General features: G+C 38.1%; 1 protein-coding gene across 3 annotated transcripts in view; it reads right to left on the bottom strand.

Moving 5' to 3' along the window:
- LOC139696208 (solute carrier family 2, facilitated glucose transporter member 1-like) overlaps positions 1–18,989 on the bottom strand; it is a 191,721-nt gene that overhangs the window by 125,160 nt on the left and 47,572 nt on the right. The window contains exons 1-6 of one of the 3 annotated variants that reach the window (XM_071594864.1): positions 13,231–13,538; positions 11,936–11,967; positions 11,200–11,226; positions 10,114–10,137; positions 8,356–8,406; positions 4,558–4,590 (exon numbers count right to left, since the gene is read on the bottom strand). The exons of 1 other annotated variant lie outside the window; for it this stretch is intronic. In XM_071594864.1, coding sequence (XP_071450965.1) covers positions 4,558–4,590; positions 8,356–8,406; positions 10,114–10,137; positions 11,200–11,226; positions 11,936–11,953 — 153 coding nt within the window. In that variant the 5' untranslated portion in view covers positions 11,954–11,967; positions 13,231–13,538. Of the gene's footprint in view, positions 1–4,557; positions 4,591–8,355; positions 8,407–10,113; positions 10,138–11,199; positions 11,227–11,935; positions 11,968–13,230; positions 13,539–18,989 lie in introns of those variants that run through there. One more of the 3 variants, XM_071594866.1, reaches the window with a different exon arrangement.

The raw sequence follows: 18,989 nt of genomic DNA, 5'->3' as shown, positions 1-18,989 counted from the left end.
GAAGAATCCCAAGCGTATCTCCGCGTTTATGACTGAGCTTAATTTTTTCCTCTCTGTGAAGCTCACTCTTCTCAGTTGTATCCAATGGACTAAACCCTCAGGAAGAAGGTTGTGCGCACATACATATATGATGGAAAAAATCATACATGTTACAGTGTCATGGCGATATTTATAACACTACCCTATCCCTTGGGATTAGGGGGGGTTAGGGTGGTGACAATGCGGAGGAAAACGCCAGCATCAGAAAAGTATCCAGTACCAATATTTTTTCCTGATCAAACGAATTAGTGTCACCAATGACGCAGTTGTCAGATCGACTCTTCTTTCGTGCGGAAGTTGAGGGAAGGTAATAATCGCCTAAATGGAAGATAATAATACCACAGGGAAAAACGGGAAGGAAGGAAACTCAAGCTTACGAATTTGTTGAGCGGTAGGGTGGAACAGGAGCGACGAGGCAAAGCGATGGTCAGGACCTTCCACGGGCACGGATCAGATCAGAAAAGAAGTTCTCGCCCCGAAAAGATATCCTGATATAAACTTGTGGTGCATTTTACTGATGCTCTCCGCTTCCCCATTCGTATTGCGTTCCCGTATACCGCTCGAAAAGAGAGGGGGAAGGAGGGGGAGGGGACAGCTCGTGCGTAGCTCCGCGGCCGGTCGCAACGCGGTTCTCCATTCGATCCTCTTCACACCGTTCAATATATGAAAACATTCGGGGTGGTGAAATTTTTCTTGGTGATAATCTGGTATTTTGCCTTCCATTACAAATATTTTTTTACGAATTTGCATTATCAATTAAATTGAATACCTGCTCGAGGTCTCCGGGGACTAGATTCTCGCTGACGAAGTTTCATGTGGAAGGAATGGAGACACACAAAAAGGCACGTATCAGGAAACTAAAGCGTGTTGATCATTAAGGTATTTCAATGGATACTTCACTTCTCCTCTTGCAATAATGGCAAAATATTTAGTCATGAAAGTTTTGATGTAAATATCCGACCATCAAATATTTAGGGCATTCTAAATTACCTAATAGGACAACCATCCTATAAGAACTATTTCTAAAAGGTTCCAGTATTTTTTCAGTCTACCAGTATATTGCATGGAGTTTTAAGCTTATTAGCCCACTTCTCATGTAACTCAATTCCTTCTAAGGTGAGATGCTTCCTTCATATAAAAAATGTTCCCAATAAAATATATTGGGAAGCATGATTGGGAACGGTGCCCTTTTATTTTCTCGAATTACACATCGGATTGATAAGTTCCTTATATTTAATTCGTGCAAGGATCCCTCGGTTTTGTGCAGATGAAAGCCATTTAAAAATAGCAACGCTAAATTGTGAGCCCAAAAAATTCGAAAAAAAGTTAATGCGATTAATTATGTCATATCACACTTTTATTTTATTACGTACAGTGTAATTAAATTATTAGTTTTAGTGGGAAGAACTCATCCGTAGATTGTATCTTTGATTATAATATTTGGCTAAGAATTCTCTACGACCGATAAGCATTGAGCCCTTTTGTGATGACGCCTCATTGAAAAACTCGTGAAAGATTTGCTATTAGTGCACCGTCATGCTTACGGGTGTTTTAACCGCATTGTCATGACTGCGTGTGAGTATTTATTTTCCAAACACTTTCATTTAAAAGGCTATCCTTTTGCGGCACTTTTCTTCCTGAATCACTTAAATGAGCTTCTTTGCCCTCCACTACTCCAAGTATTAAAATGAAGTTTATTTTGAGTCATCATGACAGATTACAGACAAGTTGAAAAGGTGTATGGAAGGGAGATTAAAATGTAAAGATAAAATGTGGGAAGCTGTGGTAGAAGGGGCTATGTTGAACAATCACGGAAGTGAGAAGAAAAAGGTAGACGGGCGGTATTAACGGAGAGAGAATCCATGAAATTAGACTTCCAAAAAAGGACTTCTAATTGTGAGCATTACTTGAGATAGTGCGACGGATAGAGGATGGCGACGGTGAAAGAGATTTTTTATCAGTATTCATTAGTTATAAACGGTAGCGTTCTCTATGCCTACGACGTGCAAATAAATGTATTAGGTTAGGGATTTGCATGCACTTTTAATACAATACTTTCGTAAATGATAAACGTATTATGAAATATGTAACACACGTATGAATGAACGTAAATAGGTGATAACATGCATTCGTATTTTTGTGGCTCAAAATAGGATCATATGTTTCTAGTCATTTAGGATCCATATCAAAGTGTAGAGTACTAACAAATAATTAATGAACAGAGTGATAAATGCTGCATGAAGAGTATCATAACGTTGACTAGTTAATAATCAATAATAAGTTCTATTCAATTTTTTATAATTAAAATATCATATTTTAGGCACATTATGCGAGTTTTGTGACGTAATACTCGGTTTAGTAATTACAATTAACTTTTAGCACTGTTGTGAGTCGCTGTGAGTAGCATGCGTGTGGGTGGGATTCTTACAGAAAAATTAGTATTTTGTCACCATAGCACTTAGGCGTGAGGAGTTCATTACGAACCTATTATAGCGCGTGTATTACCGTTTTCTTTTGTGTTTGTGGAGTGCAGTTTATTTAATTAGCAGTTTCTGGAATGTAACTTCAATTCCAAATTTGTCAAATTCGTAAAAATTTTATGGTACTACGATTTTTGATATAAATAAATGGTGTATCAAACCGTTTTGGGAACATTACATCTTTTATTTCAACTACGCAAAATATTATCTGGAAAAAGTGTTAAAAAATGCAGAGTAATTGTGCTGATACGAAAAGAATAGGAACATTTACTCAATAGGAAAAATTTTCCTCTTAATGGAAAATAATATTCCCTTAAAAAAAAGAGGTAATATGTCAGCAGTGTGGGACACGGAAGCAATTGATGATTTTCTTTCGTTATTGAAGTAAAGTCGTGCTTTTAACCATGGCACAAAAAAGTCAAAAGAAACTGCAAAGTGTGCGTCGGCACGTGATACTCCCATAGTGACAATTGCGTTTAAGCCAATTCAACTCAACTTTACCCGCTATTTTTCACAATTAATGCAAATATTTACAAATTTGTGTTTATTTCACCGAAAAAAACCATCACTATTATTCATTTGTCTGCAATAAATTAGTAATAAAATTTAAATTATTATTTATATTATCGAATAATTGTCAGATATTGAGGTTTTTCCGTATTCTGCACTCTGAAATTTTCTAAGTAACATTCTAGTCCTTGTTGTATGATGCATTGAAACAAATAATAATAATAGGGATAATCTAAAATTATTAAGGATCAATACGTGTACTCTTGTAATTCAAGAACAAACTATTTGTTTCGCATGAAATAATGAAATACTATTTAATAATCACTCAAATATGACAAACATTGTTTATTGGTAATCTACAGGTTAAGCAAGGTTTTTGGTGGATACGAGCTACCAAACGGTACAGCGACGATTCCGCTGTATCTCTCTCTTATAGGAAAAATCATTATATAATCGCACATAAAATTAGACAAACTTCATAATATTGTCAGCAACAAGCGGATATTCAATAAATTTCACTCCTCAGCATTAATTTACATATTTTGAATAATATCACGCGCTAAAAGAGTAAATCTACGCGTATCCAGCGTAATAAATACTAACTAAAAGTATGCTTTACCGGCAAAAAGAGTCAAAACTTAAAAAATAAAATATGAAAATAGTGCATGCTATTTTCAGAGAAACAGTGTTGCTAATCTTTCCTTTGATGTCAATTAATATCCCAAAAAATATAGACTTTCAGCGGAGGCTGGGGGAACACGAAGTTGGCCAGCCACACTACGTCTCGCACTAATGCCATCTAACGGAATTATCTTAAACTGTCTGCGCCGCGCGAACCCGCTAGCTGTGAATCTTGACATGATGGTTGTTAACTCCGTCGTGAATTTACACGGTAATGACTGACAAAATAATGGGAACCTCTCAAATTTAATTCATAGAAATACTACTGTAAAAATCCATTGTCTTCAACAGGTCTTCAAGTTAAAAAAGACTAGTGTTTATAGTGTTTATCCAATATCCTGTGGGATGTTCTTAATGGATATGCATTTCCTTACAAACCTACATAATATTAACCTTTTAAACAAAGTATATTGCTCAGGAATAATTTGATATCGACGCATCATCAATCTGCGGATGTATTCCCATTTGTTATACCCGCCATGTAGCTTACCCAAGGTTCGAAAATATAAGGATATATTAATTGATGCACAATGTTAGCATGCTACCACGTTACTGTATTGAGAAATTTTGCTTTTAGATCCTTAATTCCGCCTCGTTAATTTTTTGAAAAAATTTAAAAAAATATTTTTTATTCAATAAAAAATGGGAATAACTTCACCAAAATACTCGCAAGTAATGACCAAATCCAAAGATTCGATTCATAAACATATTAGCAACATAGATTGACAAAGGTCATGGAATTTTCGCCCATCAGGTAATACAAAATACAAAAAATACCAAATATGGGAGATAAATAGCGATCCAAAAGGATAATACACAGTTTTATGAAAATTTTATCAGTACTCACCCAATCGCCTTCCGTAGGTGTTTGTTTTCCGTACTGATTTTTGCAATGGAAATTAGACAAGAAGTGGTTAGTATCAAACATTTCATGCTACACTTCATAGATTTCTTAACATTATAAAGTCAAACATAGATTTCTTGATATTCGTTGCATGACTTTCAGGAGACATTTCTGTTGCGCCGAATTCTTTGTGGAATTGAATCATCTTGGATAATCGACTTCGAAGATGAGACAGAATTGAACTTTTTGCTGACCATATTCTTTGAAATTGTTTTTGCAAAAATTTTTCGATCGAACAACTAACAGCGCTTACGTTTCCAGGGTTACTTTGGGGTCAAATTTATACAGGGCAACTTTTTAAATACGCAAATAGTTAACTAAATGTTTTCAATCCATCGCTGATATGTATAACCATTATAGAGACTCCTTAATTTAACAAGCAGTTTTCCGCGACTGGCTGAATGGTGATTGGTTTGAGTCACGGATTATTTCGTAAACTGTGTGACTTTGTGTATTTTACAGTGAATATGTCTATTTCACAGGGCGTAAGGGGCCTAGGTTTCCAAGGTGGGTGAATGGTAGCCCCACAGTTACCCTGTAAATCCAATACCGATTTTGTGGTGATTAGGTTTTATTTCTAATACTAATTGAATCAAATTAACCTGTAAATACCTTGTGAAACTAGCGTTAGATAATTATGTTTCCAATAATGTCACCAGCATTTCGCTATGTTTTACGTGACGGATCCTCCTGAAAAGACGAAGGTGGCATAGGTTAACCTACATTTTATCCATATCCTACTGCTTGTATTTTAACGTGCTGTAAGGCTTGCGATTATATACTTATGTCTTCTCTTATCAAACCAATTTTGGAATTTGTAGAAAAAAGTCTTCCAGATAGCCCAGCGTACATTTTATTTCATCGATATGTCTCTGACCGTACTGTCGGCGACACGCCGTTACATTTTATCTATGTGCATAGAATGTTAGTTTTACTCCTCAGAATTGTAATCATTGCATTTTGGCCCAATTTATTTTCACCGTACCAAATTTATATTTATCTACTTATTAATCCGTCCGTAATAATTAAAAATATATCGTAGTAACGCCATTTCATGGTGTTCTTTTTCTGCAACAATCCAATATGCCAACATTGTATGGATTTCTAGCGATTTTTTTCTGTCTCGGAAGAGAAATCGAGTTCCATATGGCACATCCGAAAGTCTTGCTGTATCATTAAGACTCTCCGAGATTGAAGAGCATAAAGTTTTCGTTTTTCCACTAATCCCACAACTTAAACGCTCTCACTAAAATTTTTTTGAATAAATCGTTAAAAATAATATTAATTTTTTTGCCCATAAATTATCGTAACTTTCTATTGTACCTGAACAGATACCCGACTGTTTTCCCCACAGTTTTCTCAATGAGCTATAATAAATGCTAATGAATTGCATGGGAAATACTAAGTTAAACATAAATTAAATCATACAATTCAAAAAAAAGGGATCCTAAGGGAAGCAAAGATTTTAGCTCCTCAAGTGACAAAGGAGGCGATGTGTAAAATTAAAAATAAATTCGCAGGATTTCTGTGAATAACTTTTTGATATGCCAGGAGTCAACGTACACGCGAGCATTGAATAACATCTAATGGTTACTTCTTTCACTCGTAGACGGATATCATGATCTACATAATTATTTAGCATTAGTGTTTGATGAGATGGTGATTTTTATTTGGGTGGCAGATGCCAATTTTTTAAAGATTTATCTTCACTTTTTGAAGGTCGTTTGGTTTAAATAAATTTATGGGACGTCTGTAGCATCAAACTCTTTGTAAATGTTCTTTTAAGATGAACTGATACGTGTTAGCTGAACTACGTTCCTCTCTGCATTACGAATGATAATGATTAGGAACGATTAACTGATGATTTTGAATAAATCTATAATTTTAAAGGCAGATAAATGACAGACGTAATTAGTCGTTACGAGTGGTTAGAAGTTCCATTTCTTGAAGAGCATTTCCACAAATTTATCTTTCAATATACTTCAGAGAACAGAATAAAGATCTTAATTGAAAAGGTAAAAACTCTGAAATAAGTATGTACCCAAACAATATCAGGTACATTGTAAGCCACAATTCACTACTAAGTTATGAGAATAATTTATTGAAGTAAATCTGAATAATATAACCGCCGATTGTCTTTAATTTTCAATGAACGTTTAGCCGAGAATTTGCCAATAAAAGAAATCCTCGAAATTGGATGCCTTCAGAAATATGCCAACCCAAATACTTAACACAAGAAGGAATGAGTAGTCTGTTTGACCTCGCAAACATACTTGCTCGGATTCTTTTCAATTTCCTTAAATAGAACAGACAAAATGTCAGTGTCATGTTTTGATAATGCAGTCGTTGATGGAAATGAGACAATGGAACCAGACGGAAAATTATACAATATCAACTTTTTCAAGTCAAGAAAGGAAAATTACTTATGTATGAAACGTGTGGAGATTTATTAGACAATAACGGTGGTGTATAATTTTATACAAAGAAATTGCAGCCAGTGATTGAAAAGGACTACAGTTTTGTGCAATAATACGGCAATAAATTTAGGGCATGGGTACTCTGAGAGACGGGGCTCTCGTGGGCTAGCCGATCTACAAGGGCATTTTGAGAAATTGGTTTGCATTTCTAGGTATATCAAAGGCAGGGTCATTGAAAAGGAAATCTAAAAAAATACATGAGAGGGGTTGGCAACAAAGAACGCGAGCTATTTCGTGCAAGACATGCTGTGTGCTCCAAGAATGAAGGCTTAAAACTGCGCTCATTTTTTTCAACTTGTGGAAATAAACTGCGCATAAAATGCATTAAATACATTCATAAACAAGTATCTGTGTATTTACAAAATGTAAATTCATAAAGCGGAAAGCATGAAAATGCTGTAAAAATAGAAGTTTTAGAGATAAGCCGACGTCGAGGGAAATAACTGAGCTGAATATACTTTAAGAAAATACTGCGAAAAGGCAAAAATTGTTCCCTTTGTCATTAAGTGCTTACTTAATAAAAATTAAGCAAATAATTGCGTAGTATTACTGGTAATACTTCATTAATCATATTGTTTAGCATTATTTCAACCATTTGTGCAATAGATTGAGGAAAGTGTACATTCAAAATAGTAATCCAATGAATTTAAAAAAAAGCATTTTCCTTCCGTATGGTGCATACATGATCTTTATTTTTTTATTTGCTCAAAAATCAAACAAAAAGAAAAAAATTTAGATCGAAAAAATTTCAAAGCGTTATTTAGTTGATAAGTTTATTTTATAAGGACTTTCCCACGCAAACTATTTCAATTAAGATTTTTCATATCCTCAATCACAAGTTAATTAGAGAGTACAGCACAATATGTAGTTGAGCTAATAGTTCCGGAAGAAATTCAGGAACGGAGTCCATATGAATTAACTTTACTGTACTCGCTTCATATATTAAATCGTAGGATTTTCTATAATATTACATACTAGCTCTGGCTACTAATCAGATTCTCTGGTATTTCAATTGATGTACAGTTGTGACTACATATACGGTGGGTTCGTATATAAGGGTATCAAAAGATCGACGATTATCCAAGAATTAAAAAAAAAGGAAGAGTTGAAGCTACATTGATAGCTTTTTAGCAATAAACTAGATAGCACTGCTTCAGAATATCAAGAAAACACGCACATAAGCTTACATATACAACATAAGGTTAAGCTATGAGTGGCAGTTTAGATTAAAAGATATTGAGCTCTTAATAAAATCAACACCAACCTGTGTTGTCGGCGGAGCTGTTGGAGTAGTTGGTTTGTCCTCAGTCGGTTGCTTGCGGAAGATAAAACACGTTATCAATGCAGGGGATAGTTTGGATGGATAACAATTTCAAGCATAAACCGAATAGTTTAAAATTTTACTCTGTAGAGATATCCATATTGGAGAGAAATTATAATTAGCAATTGTAATTTCCACTAGTATGGTAGAAAGTACAATTGTTAGTCGTCATTTCTCTTCAAGCATAAAGTTTCATCTAAGTTTTAAAGAAACTCTAGATCATAAAGTGGCAATATCGAAATTTAATTAAATTTAAAAGAAAAATCCCCTCTATATCACAACTCAAATCGCTCCGGTACATAGTTTCTCAAGTTAAATTCAAAGACGAGTGATTTTTACCCTTTAAAATTGTTGCATTGTTATGCTCAAGAGTTCGAAAGCCGTAAAAAAACTGATTTCGTCTTCCGAGAAAAGAGATGAATGTAAGATTTTTTATTGAAACTACTGGAATATAGTCTACATCTAGAGGTAACTACGGAAGCTGCAGATTAGACAAAAAAGCTGCTGCTACGGCGTGTGGCGGAGGGTGTTAAACATTAACCACTGAAGTTATTGGTAATTATTCAAAATATTTTTTATCAGAGTATCATTATACTATGGTCAAGAATTGCGTAAAGACGATAGGATTCTTCATCGGCCTCTATGAGAGTCTATTTGCCTTCGCGTTGTGCATTTGGTACTGGGACCATCCCCACTTACGACAGCTCAATCAAATTATTTACATTTATCTACAACTTGCACTACTGAAGCTAACTTATCGATTGTGTAAATTTTAGGATGGCAATGAATCAGGGTCTCGTACTCCTCATCTATGCTATAAACGGATGGGTCATTTTGAATATTTCCCTGTTGAAGAACGGAATGATTCGGGAAAACGCACATCCCTGTGAGAAAGGATAACACTCAATATAAGCGTAAGGAAATCCTGGATATCTTAAAGAGCAGATATGCATGGGTGACGTCACGTAGCTAGGCGCACTTCGGCGGGAAAATGAATCATGCGAGTCATGGCCTTGTTTTTCATCCCGCCAAAACATTTCGACCCGCGCGGTGACGTCACACGCCCGCCCCATCGATGCCACCACCTCTGGCCCCTCTGGCGTAAATCGATTTCCTAGGTCGCCAACCCACCGCATGGCGTCTCTCCTGCCCCGAACGCTCAGAGCAGTGGGCTGGGGAAGGAAGTGCAAGAGGGGAGGAAATGCAGCATTGGCCGAGAAGCACACTCACTCACCATACTACCCAAAGCCTTAACTACCACGTGGGAGGGAAGTCTGAGGAAGTGCACGGATGCAACGTTTTCTTTTTGTGTTCCGTCGCTATCATTCGTAAAAGTGTACTATTGTGAATATGCGGTGAGTAGCTTAGCTAATATTTCACGTGAACATGAAACCAACCGAAATAATTGTGACAGCTCTTTCTTACGAGAAGTCGAACTCAAAGCGTGCTAGAAAACAAATAGGAAATTGAGTCCAAGACACAACCTAATGTCGAGTGTAGCTTACGTACAGTTCCAGTGAATGATTTCATAATTGTTTTAGAGTAAGATTTCATGGACGTATTCGTTAGTATCCACCTGATCCAGTTTTGAATTTTGTGAGAGGGTATTTTTCACGTCTCCACCAGAGTTCATTTGAAATGTATCGATCTTTGAAACTACAATTCTGGTCACACAAATATATATATCGGCAGTTCGTTTACCTGGGTGTCCGCCTTTTCCTCGTTCTGAGGGCGCATGCCGCGCCATGCACGGATAAAAGAGAAACAAAATTATTAGCACCGAGTGGAACAATGTGGGGGGGGGAATGAATTGACTGACCGGGTTTTATCAACGAGTGCTGGGCATGCGTTTCAACTCCTCAGCGACACTACCCGATCGAAGGAGCATGCACTTAAAACGCATAGAGCAAAGCAATGCACTTGATGCAATCACCCATAGTGTGTGTCTTCATCGTATAAATATTCGCAGGAAGTGTAGGTACCAAAGTGTAGAAAAATGATTTGAATGGGAATGAATCAAATTTATGTTAAGTGTTACATGTTGCGGCGTGTAAAAATTCAAAACAAAAAAAATCTGAGATCACACTGAAGTTTTGTGGAAAGCTGTGATTTTCACTCTTCGTTCATAATGTAAGTTTATTTAATAGTTAATTTTTTCCTGGAAAAGTGCCGTTAAGTTTTTAGCATTAGTCCAAAAGATGGCTCAAAAAAGTACTTATAATTCCCTTTAACTCTATTGAAAATCAATACGTTGCAAGTACTGCCCCTACATCCATAAAATTTAAGTGAACAGGCACACAGGCACCGGATATTGTGAAACTGGGATTTCTTGACTGACCGTTTGTGTTGTAAATTTTAAATCTCAAAGTGTTTTTATTTTCTGGAACTAAAATAAGTCTTATAAATTATTTCTGCAAAGTTATAATTTTCCTTCCATATTCGATGCCAATGAATCTTGTCGCTCATTCAAATCGGTTTAAGGTGTGAACGCGAAAAGTTGTGGTGAAGAGGTGGACAAGCTCCGTTACTGGTCACTTTAAACTAAGAATTTCAATACGAGAACGTGATAAAAATGAGAAATAAAGCAGTAAGAAATAGAGCCAAAACAATGCATCGTACTAAGGACCAAAGGAATTTTATTTCAATTGTTTAAATAAATTTAGGTGTATAATTATACTTTTTCTTGAGTAAGTGCATATATAAATATAATTTTCAATATCTCCTCCATTAACATTACTACTAATCTACTTGCTATTGTAATTACAAAGAATGAGCGATATCACTCACCTTCTTGTTCTCGTCCTCAGACATTTTCTATGCGCAGCAAAAAGATGAACACAAGTGTGAGAAAGGGAACATTTTAAAAATGTACAATAAGTGATTGAAAAATATCCCAAACATTCTGTAGAGAATTAATATTAATTGCACAGCTGGAATGACTCTTGATATTATGGTACAATTACTGGTAGAAAATAAACTACCATGCAGTCCTCATCTGAGACAGAGAAACTGTTGTCTTCTGCTCAGACATGAACGTTTTATTTTACTTCGGTAAATAAAGGTAGATGTTAGGACTCCTTACCTCATTTTATGACTTGTTTGAAAAGTATAATTTAACTCTTGTGAGGAGCGGGGTTATTTGGACACTCCGCTAAACTTCCTCTTTTAGTAGTAAATACAATTGTGAAAGGGAATTCAATTTCAGCATATTTATTTTTAGCATTTTGCTCTCGATCATTTTCCTTTGATTAAATTAGCATGATAATTATAGGAAAGGATCTCAACGAGGGAATAATACGTGAAAATACACGGGGATCCAAAATATCATTCTTCAACGTCTAAAGCATTAGAATAGCATATACCAGTACGGCCTGATTTTGATCGTTCAATTAGGAAAATGATCAGGCACGCTCAGGCGAAGGAAAGGAAAAACTTTCTTCCTAACCGTGACCTCGCGTGACCGAGCAGATTGGGACGGAGCATCCAAAACCCACGAGGTATCGTATATCGTCAAGGGACTTACCTCGCTTTCCATAACCATGGACTATCCTTGGACTGGTGTGCCAGCAAAGTTAAGAGAAAGGAAATGGAACGGTCAGAGAGAAGGGCATGGTCATTAAACAGGTACACTCGCTATTAACCAATATAGTGGAGGTGATTCGAAACACCATTATAATTACATTGCACAGTCAATTCAGATTGCAAATCACCACAAAATAAACAAGAGCCCTTTTAAGGAAACAAAGCTTAGTGTTGCTTAGGTTTATTAGCCCACATCGCCAAAATCAGATTAAAGTATATCAGTCATATATGTTATAAATAATCCAGTAAGATCTTTATCGTAATGTAAGCATCGCATATTAATTCTATAAAATTACCTTTTTTAAAATAAAAGTCCTAAAAACTCTTTTAAAAACTCTGTACTCAGTTGCAATATGTTATGATAAAGGATATTCTACTAAAAACAAAAAGTTATAATTAAGGAGAGATTAATATTATCACTGACAGCTTTGCATAATCTAATAATATTATACTCTTTTTCATCAAGGAAATATTGTTTTAATGCATCTTTCTAAAAATATGTTCTTTAAAAGGTTAAATAAACATGCAAATGACGAGCGTTAAATATCCTAACAATTAAAACAGTAGCATTTTAAACGCAATCAGGCATTTACCCTACTGGCATTTTGAAATACTGGGTGTGGCAGCGTAACTTGCTGATTTGAAGGGTAAGTCAATTCAAATCGGCAAATTATACTGCCCCCGTAAAACCACACTGAAAAGTAGCATTAAAGTATTGACCGGTATTTGAAGACCGCGCATCATGAAACGGAGGAATTTAGGTTTGAAAACAAAACCAAATCTGCATGGACATCTGCGTAAAATAAAAAGAGGTGACGTCTTTTTAATGAACTCCAAACACCCTGAGAGCTTTGATCTCATCTGTCAGTTGGCGCGCGATAGGAATCGTATCTGGCGCGAAATTTCGCGGTAATCAATATGTCAACACGGTGAATCACCCGCAGGATGAAGGGAATTCGGGCGCATCACCGGTTTCCCACCCCATAAGGAAGACATTGTTACGAAAATAAGATCACTGCGGATTTATTCCGGCTTGAAAAACAAACCCAAACTTCGAAAACGATCCCTCCTCAGAATGGTGCCCCATCTACCGGATCGAGCGGGACAGGTGTTCGGGGCGCATGACGCAACGAAACGGACTTAGGACCACATTTACATATACACATGAATATGCGTATGTACATATGTACAGAACTTCCCCTCCGTAGATTCGTCCATGAATCGAACAAGCCTTACCTTTCACGGAAATATTTCAGACACTCGAAACCCTTTTCGTGGAGAGGGGTTTTTAAAGGTCGCCGATCCTCTCACGCAGTATACTATACTGGTTGGTAAATCGGGGTCACCGCACTCTTCTATCTCGCGCACTCGCCCCCGGTGTCACACGGTACGACCCTTCAAGGATCCTCTAAGGAAGCGGAAGGATAAGAAGAAGAAACACGATGGGAATGGACGCGCGATCCCGTGGGCGTATCTATTCCCGTCACAGTTACGTGGAACCTTGTGCGTCCCCGACGACGGTTTTGGCAGGGTCTGGAACTCACGCACGAGGTCTCCTATAAGGGTACGGTCTCGCCCCCCTTCTTCCCCCTCTCGCTCCCGTACCGAAAGCCGGCTTGAGGTCGTCCAGAGGACGTAGCGCCACACTCCTAACCTCCCTTGTTTCCTCCGCCTTCTCCAGCCCCTCTCACGCCCACCCGAGCCGGCCAATCAGCTTCTCGGGTTGCCCGCACCACGTGACTCTCCCGCCTACGCGTCCGCTCCCACTCCTCTCGCGTACCCCCCCTTCCCCATTCCCAATTCGATCCCTCCCTCTTCCCTTCCCCGCCATTCCACCCTTCCCGCAGTCCCCCCCCTTAACGTATTCCCAACATCCCTAACCTCCCCATCCCTTTGGGTCTCTCTTCCCCCCTCTGAATCTCGTGTTCCCCTTCTCCCCAATTTGGGTCGGTTATTGTCCCTGAGAGTCAGGTGGGGTGAGGGGTGGGTTCCTATGTGCGGAGTATATTTAAAAAAATAGTCCTACTGGACGCTGGGGTGGGGATGAAAAAAAAAGTTATCACATGAGTTTGTTTTTCATCCTCTTTCCAAGAACACGTCGTCACCTTGTGCTCTCCCTCCCACCTTTCTACTTAATTAATCCTCCCTCAAGTCCAGCCCTATCCTAAAACCAATTCCCCTTCTCCCTTACCTCACCCAACCCTTTGCAAATCCCATTTATTCCTACCCTCATTTTCCCTTCCCTTTACAGCTGGCAAATGTAGCGGATAGTTTCCCGACGAAAGCTCTCGTAGGTGACCGCGTTCGCCCTAAGTTTAGTTTATCTGTTAATCACTCGGCACGCCGTGTCCATTCTTTTTCATCCCCCGTCTCCTTGTAAGGTTGAAATAATCTTGCCCGCTGTGCAGCCTTTAGAATCTAATTCACTAGACCAAGGAGTCAAAGCTAGCGGGAGGGTGACCCTAGCGGAGGGTGACCTTAGCGGAGGGTGACCCTAGCGGAGGGTGAATTTTCGCCATGCAGTGCGGGTTCCGATCTCTATCACGTAGCCGGGGGCCAATTGAAGGCGCAGGCAAGGTCAAAACGGAGACGGGTGATCAATGATATATTTGTGGGCGTAATAATTATGACGAAAAAAATCGAAGAAATTCAATACCTCTGGAGAACCTGTCGAGGTCATATTTAGATCATTTTTTAAAATGAGAACGGGTCACTGATTGAATCATTAAAGTCAGCACACCTTTGAACATATGCTCAATACTTGGGTATGAATATCAATGAAAACATGACCTTATATCTTTACGCAGGTCATAAATAAACAATGGGAAAGAAAAATAGATAGGGAATTATGTCTGGTTTATCGGTAAATAATTAGAGGAACCGGGTCAAAAATCACTTAGTATCGCTTTTATCTCGAGAAATGGACTTTTTGATTGTTTTTACTGCTCTAATTTTGTACCGTTCATGACTTAAAGTTACGTGAAACAAAGCGTTTCGAGGGATTTTAATGTTTAGACTTTTCGTGAATCACAGTGCGAGGAAGGCAAGGACGGTTTCACTAAGATATTGCTCATGATACTGTTTCAACACATGTTTTTTTACATATCACCCGGGATTTTATGAAAGAAGGATTCTGTTATGCATGATTAAACTTAATATTAATATAATGATAATTTTTTCAAGTTCCAACAAACAATGCATGCAAAAAAGCGGGTGAAGTACAGCTCAATACACTTTATAACATATTTTTTGGGAAGTAAACAATTTATAAAATCTTAATTTTTGATGCTGCATACCTGGCATTGAATCACCTTCTGCCATGCAATTTGGCTCCTGGCTTGCATGTAGATGCAGATAATTATTCATTAACTATGCCGAAAAAATGTAAATTCTCGTACTATTTTTCTAATGCCTTGACATAAAACTATTTTACACACTTTTCCAGATCAAGGTTTTTGGATGGCATTTCAAGTACATTACGAGTACAATTAAGAACGATACTTTGGCAAATATCAAGGACGAGTATTACGCGACCTTCAGAACACCTCTAATAATCCACGAGTTTTTCAGACGTCGATGAGCATCTCATGTCTTGCACGTAGCCTTTTGGACTAAAGAGCCAAATTTCCAAAAATAACTCATTTCTGTGTTTACAGCTTTACTCATTGTACATAGTATAGCAAAGAAATCCTTTTTCTCCAGTAGAATGTTGTATTATACTTTCGTATTTTATGTCGAGTTAACACTTAACATAATATACGACAGAACTATTTTTGAAATTATGAATACGCAAACGAGTGCGAAAGACTGGCAACAGAACACTAGTTAATTTCTGCTGGCGAGATCCCGAGACTGGCTCTTGAATTACACCTCAGCCAAAAACCTATTACTTCACGAAAAATGAATAAAAAAAGGACAAGTAGTACCGCAAAAAATTTTTTTATTTTGTGACTCTCCTTAATGATTCAAGATTTCAGCGGAAGCCTTACAACCTGAAGTCATTTTTGTGGCATCTGGCTTAATGCAATAAGTTTAGTGATGATCTAAGTCACCTTGGATTTATTTCGGATGCCAAAAGCTGCTCATGAAGCATGCCAAAATTTTACATTGTGACGACTAGCCCAATTTATAGGAAACTAAGGTATTCATAAAAATGAACTCGAGAAAAAGGTACATTAATCAAGGAAAAAAATGTATGTATATATACTAGAATTCAGTACAGCTCGGGTCGAATACTGTACCTCTTCTTCCTTACCTTACCCTGGAATCAAATAATTCAAGAGGCAGAGGAACTCTAACTTCGTCATTCGCGACGCAACGGTTGATTTAATTTCGTCATGTTCTGAGAAACCGTTTGGGAATGTCAACTCCCTGCACAATGCAATCCGGTTCAGTCAATATCTCTTTCCGTCCAATCATAAATGCTCGAAAAAATCTACCCTGAGGAAATATTTATGTGACCAGCGAACATCGTGAACACAAGTAAAAAATGATGGTTGTCATTGTCACAAACCAGGGTAAAAAAATGAGGGCAAAAATACCTATTAGGAAAGGATTCAACTGTCGAGAAGCTTGGTATGTTATGCCTAATCAGTTAAGGTCAGCTTGCCACTGTCAATCCCACTCCAATCTCCTTAGTTGGAAACTTGGAGGGAGTATTGATTGAATCTGATGAGCAGTTACAAATTTGAAAACTTTAAATCATCATGCAGTTGGTGATTTTCAGCGGATACTTCTTCGTGTATTCAATTGATCTGCCGAGTTAATACTAATTCATAGATCCTATACGGAGATGAAACTAAAAATACATTGATTCCTGATCCTTAGTTGATTGTTGATTTCTTTTTCTTTCGTTAACAGCTTATTTTTACCACCATTCACTTTCCATCGTTTCTCTGAACACGAGTCAATTTTCCTAATATTAAAAGAAAAGAAACATAATATAACCACAGTGATTGTAGAACAATCCAATCGAACTTTCTCACAAAAATGAGTCAGGAATCGATGAAATTAATAACGACCGCAATTTTGCGCATTGTTCATGTGATGTACGTACCATCATGAGGGACATGACCATCGCATCGACTTTGAAAATTTGGCAATATTTGCTGCCATTTTACCCCCAAGGGCAAACTCCCGAGAACCTTGTGGAATACATGTTTGCATCTTTTCTTTCCTATTGTGCATCAAAGCTAATTTATTTCAGCTCCTTAGCCAGTATTAAACTGCGTATCAGTCGCAACCAGGCTTTCACTTCATCACATAGGCAGGTTTTGCGGATGTTTGTTGAGATTTGAGTATTACCAATCAGCCCAACTATCAGACATAGAAAAAAATCTCAAAAATAATAGCGCAATTGGGAAGCAAAATGTCTTCCTTTTTTTAGTATTTGAAATTCAAACAGGTTTGGAAGAAGTGTTAACTTCATACTATAATCAGCCGGTTTGAGTTTTTTCTTGTTTTTCCAACCATGTGGCCGTATAAAAATGAAACATCTTTTTGTTCGCTAATACCATTTTCCCTCCCCGGACTACAACCTTGACGTGGTGGAAGGGCTTGTGCGTTCCGATGACCCCTCGAGCTGTGCTGGCGGGAGTAATAATTATTGCTCCTGGTAGGGTCACCCATGCCAGATAGGTCGAAGGTTAGGAGCCAGACGAAAGGTAGTCCACGCAGCGTCTGTTCCTCAGTGAGGCGGCTGCAATGGCGTCTGACCCCAGTGGGGCGGCCAGTAAGTGATGGTGTCACGTTAAAAACACTATTGAGGAAGGCAACGGGAAACCACCTCAATTATCATTCCCTAGAAAAATATGATGGACAATAGAGATAATTTGAGTCCTGGCAACCACGGGGCTCGGCCCAATCGGCCGTGTGTCGTGCCCGGCAGCGGGGGAGGCAAGGCTTCCGCGGTCGTCATCCCACGAAACCCTTGCAAGGGAAAACCAGCAGCAGCAGGACAGAAGACGCAGGAGAAGAAGACAAAATTAGTTAGAATAGGAACGTGGAATGTTAGGACAATGATGAGGACAGGGAAATTGGAGAATGTTAAGCGAGAGATGGAAAGGGGAAATATAGATATTTTAGGTCTATGCGAGGTGAGATGGAAAGATAGCGGGGATTACTGGAGTGATAAGTATAGAATAATATACAGCGGTGGGGACGAGAGCCAACGAGGGGTTGCCATAGTATTAAATGAAGAGGTAGGAAGAAGCGTAGTCAACATAGAGCAGGTAACGGATAGAATACTACTAGTGGAGATAAAAGCAGAACCGACGAACTTAGTTATTATTCAGGTATACATGCCACCGAGCAACCATAAGGAAGAAGAGGTCGATAGGATATACGATCAGTTAGAGGACATGATCGCGTGTGTTCCTGCAGGGAAACATTTGATAGTGATGGGGGATATGAATGCGACGGTAGGCGAAGGAAGAGATGGTGATGAGGTGGGCGACTATGGTTTAGGCACGAGGAATGACCGCGGGGAGAAAGCAGTTGAGTTCTGCAGGAGACAGGGGATAGCCATCACCAACACTTGGTTTAGACACCACAAAAGACGCAGGTATACATGGAAAATGCCAGGTGACACAGGAAGATATCAGCTAGATTATATCCTGGTTAGACACAGGTTTAGGAATAGTGTGATAAATTCCCACAGCTTTCCGGGAGCGGATGCGGACTCAGACCACAATTTAGTTGTTATGAAATGTAGCGTACGTTTCAAAAAGATAAGGCAGGGGCGGCGAGTTAGAAAATGGAATGTAGAAGCATTAAATGGGTTGAAAAGGAAGGAATACAAACAGGCGGTAGAGAAAATAATGGAGGATGGTAAAGGGCTTATTACTATCGAAGAAGAATGGGAAATGATCAAAAAAGGGTTGTCTAAAGCCGCAAAAGACACTATTGGAACCGTTAACGCTAAAAGGACTAGGAAACCATGGATCACGGATGAGATGATTACAAAGATAGATGAGCGGCGAAAATGGAAGAATATA

Source organism: Hetaerina americana, unplaced genomic scaffold (genome assembly GCF_022747635.1).
Source record: "Hetaerina americana unplaced genomic scaffold, ioHetAmer1.1.p SCAF_7, whole genome shotgun sequence".
In the NCBI taxonomy this organism is placed as follows: domain Eukaryota; kingdom Metazoa; phylum Arthropoda; class Insecta; order Odonata; family Calopterygidae; genus Hetaerina; species Hetaerina americana.
Note: the sequence above shows the minus strand (reverse complement) of the source record. Positions and strands in the feature narration are given on the sequence as shown.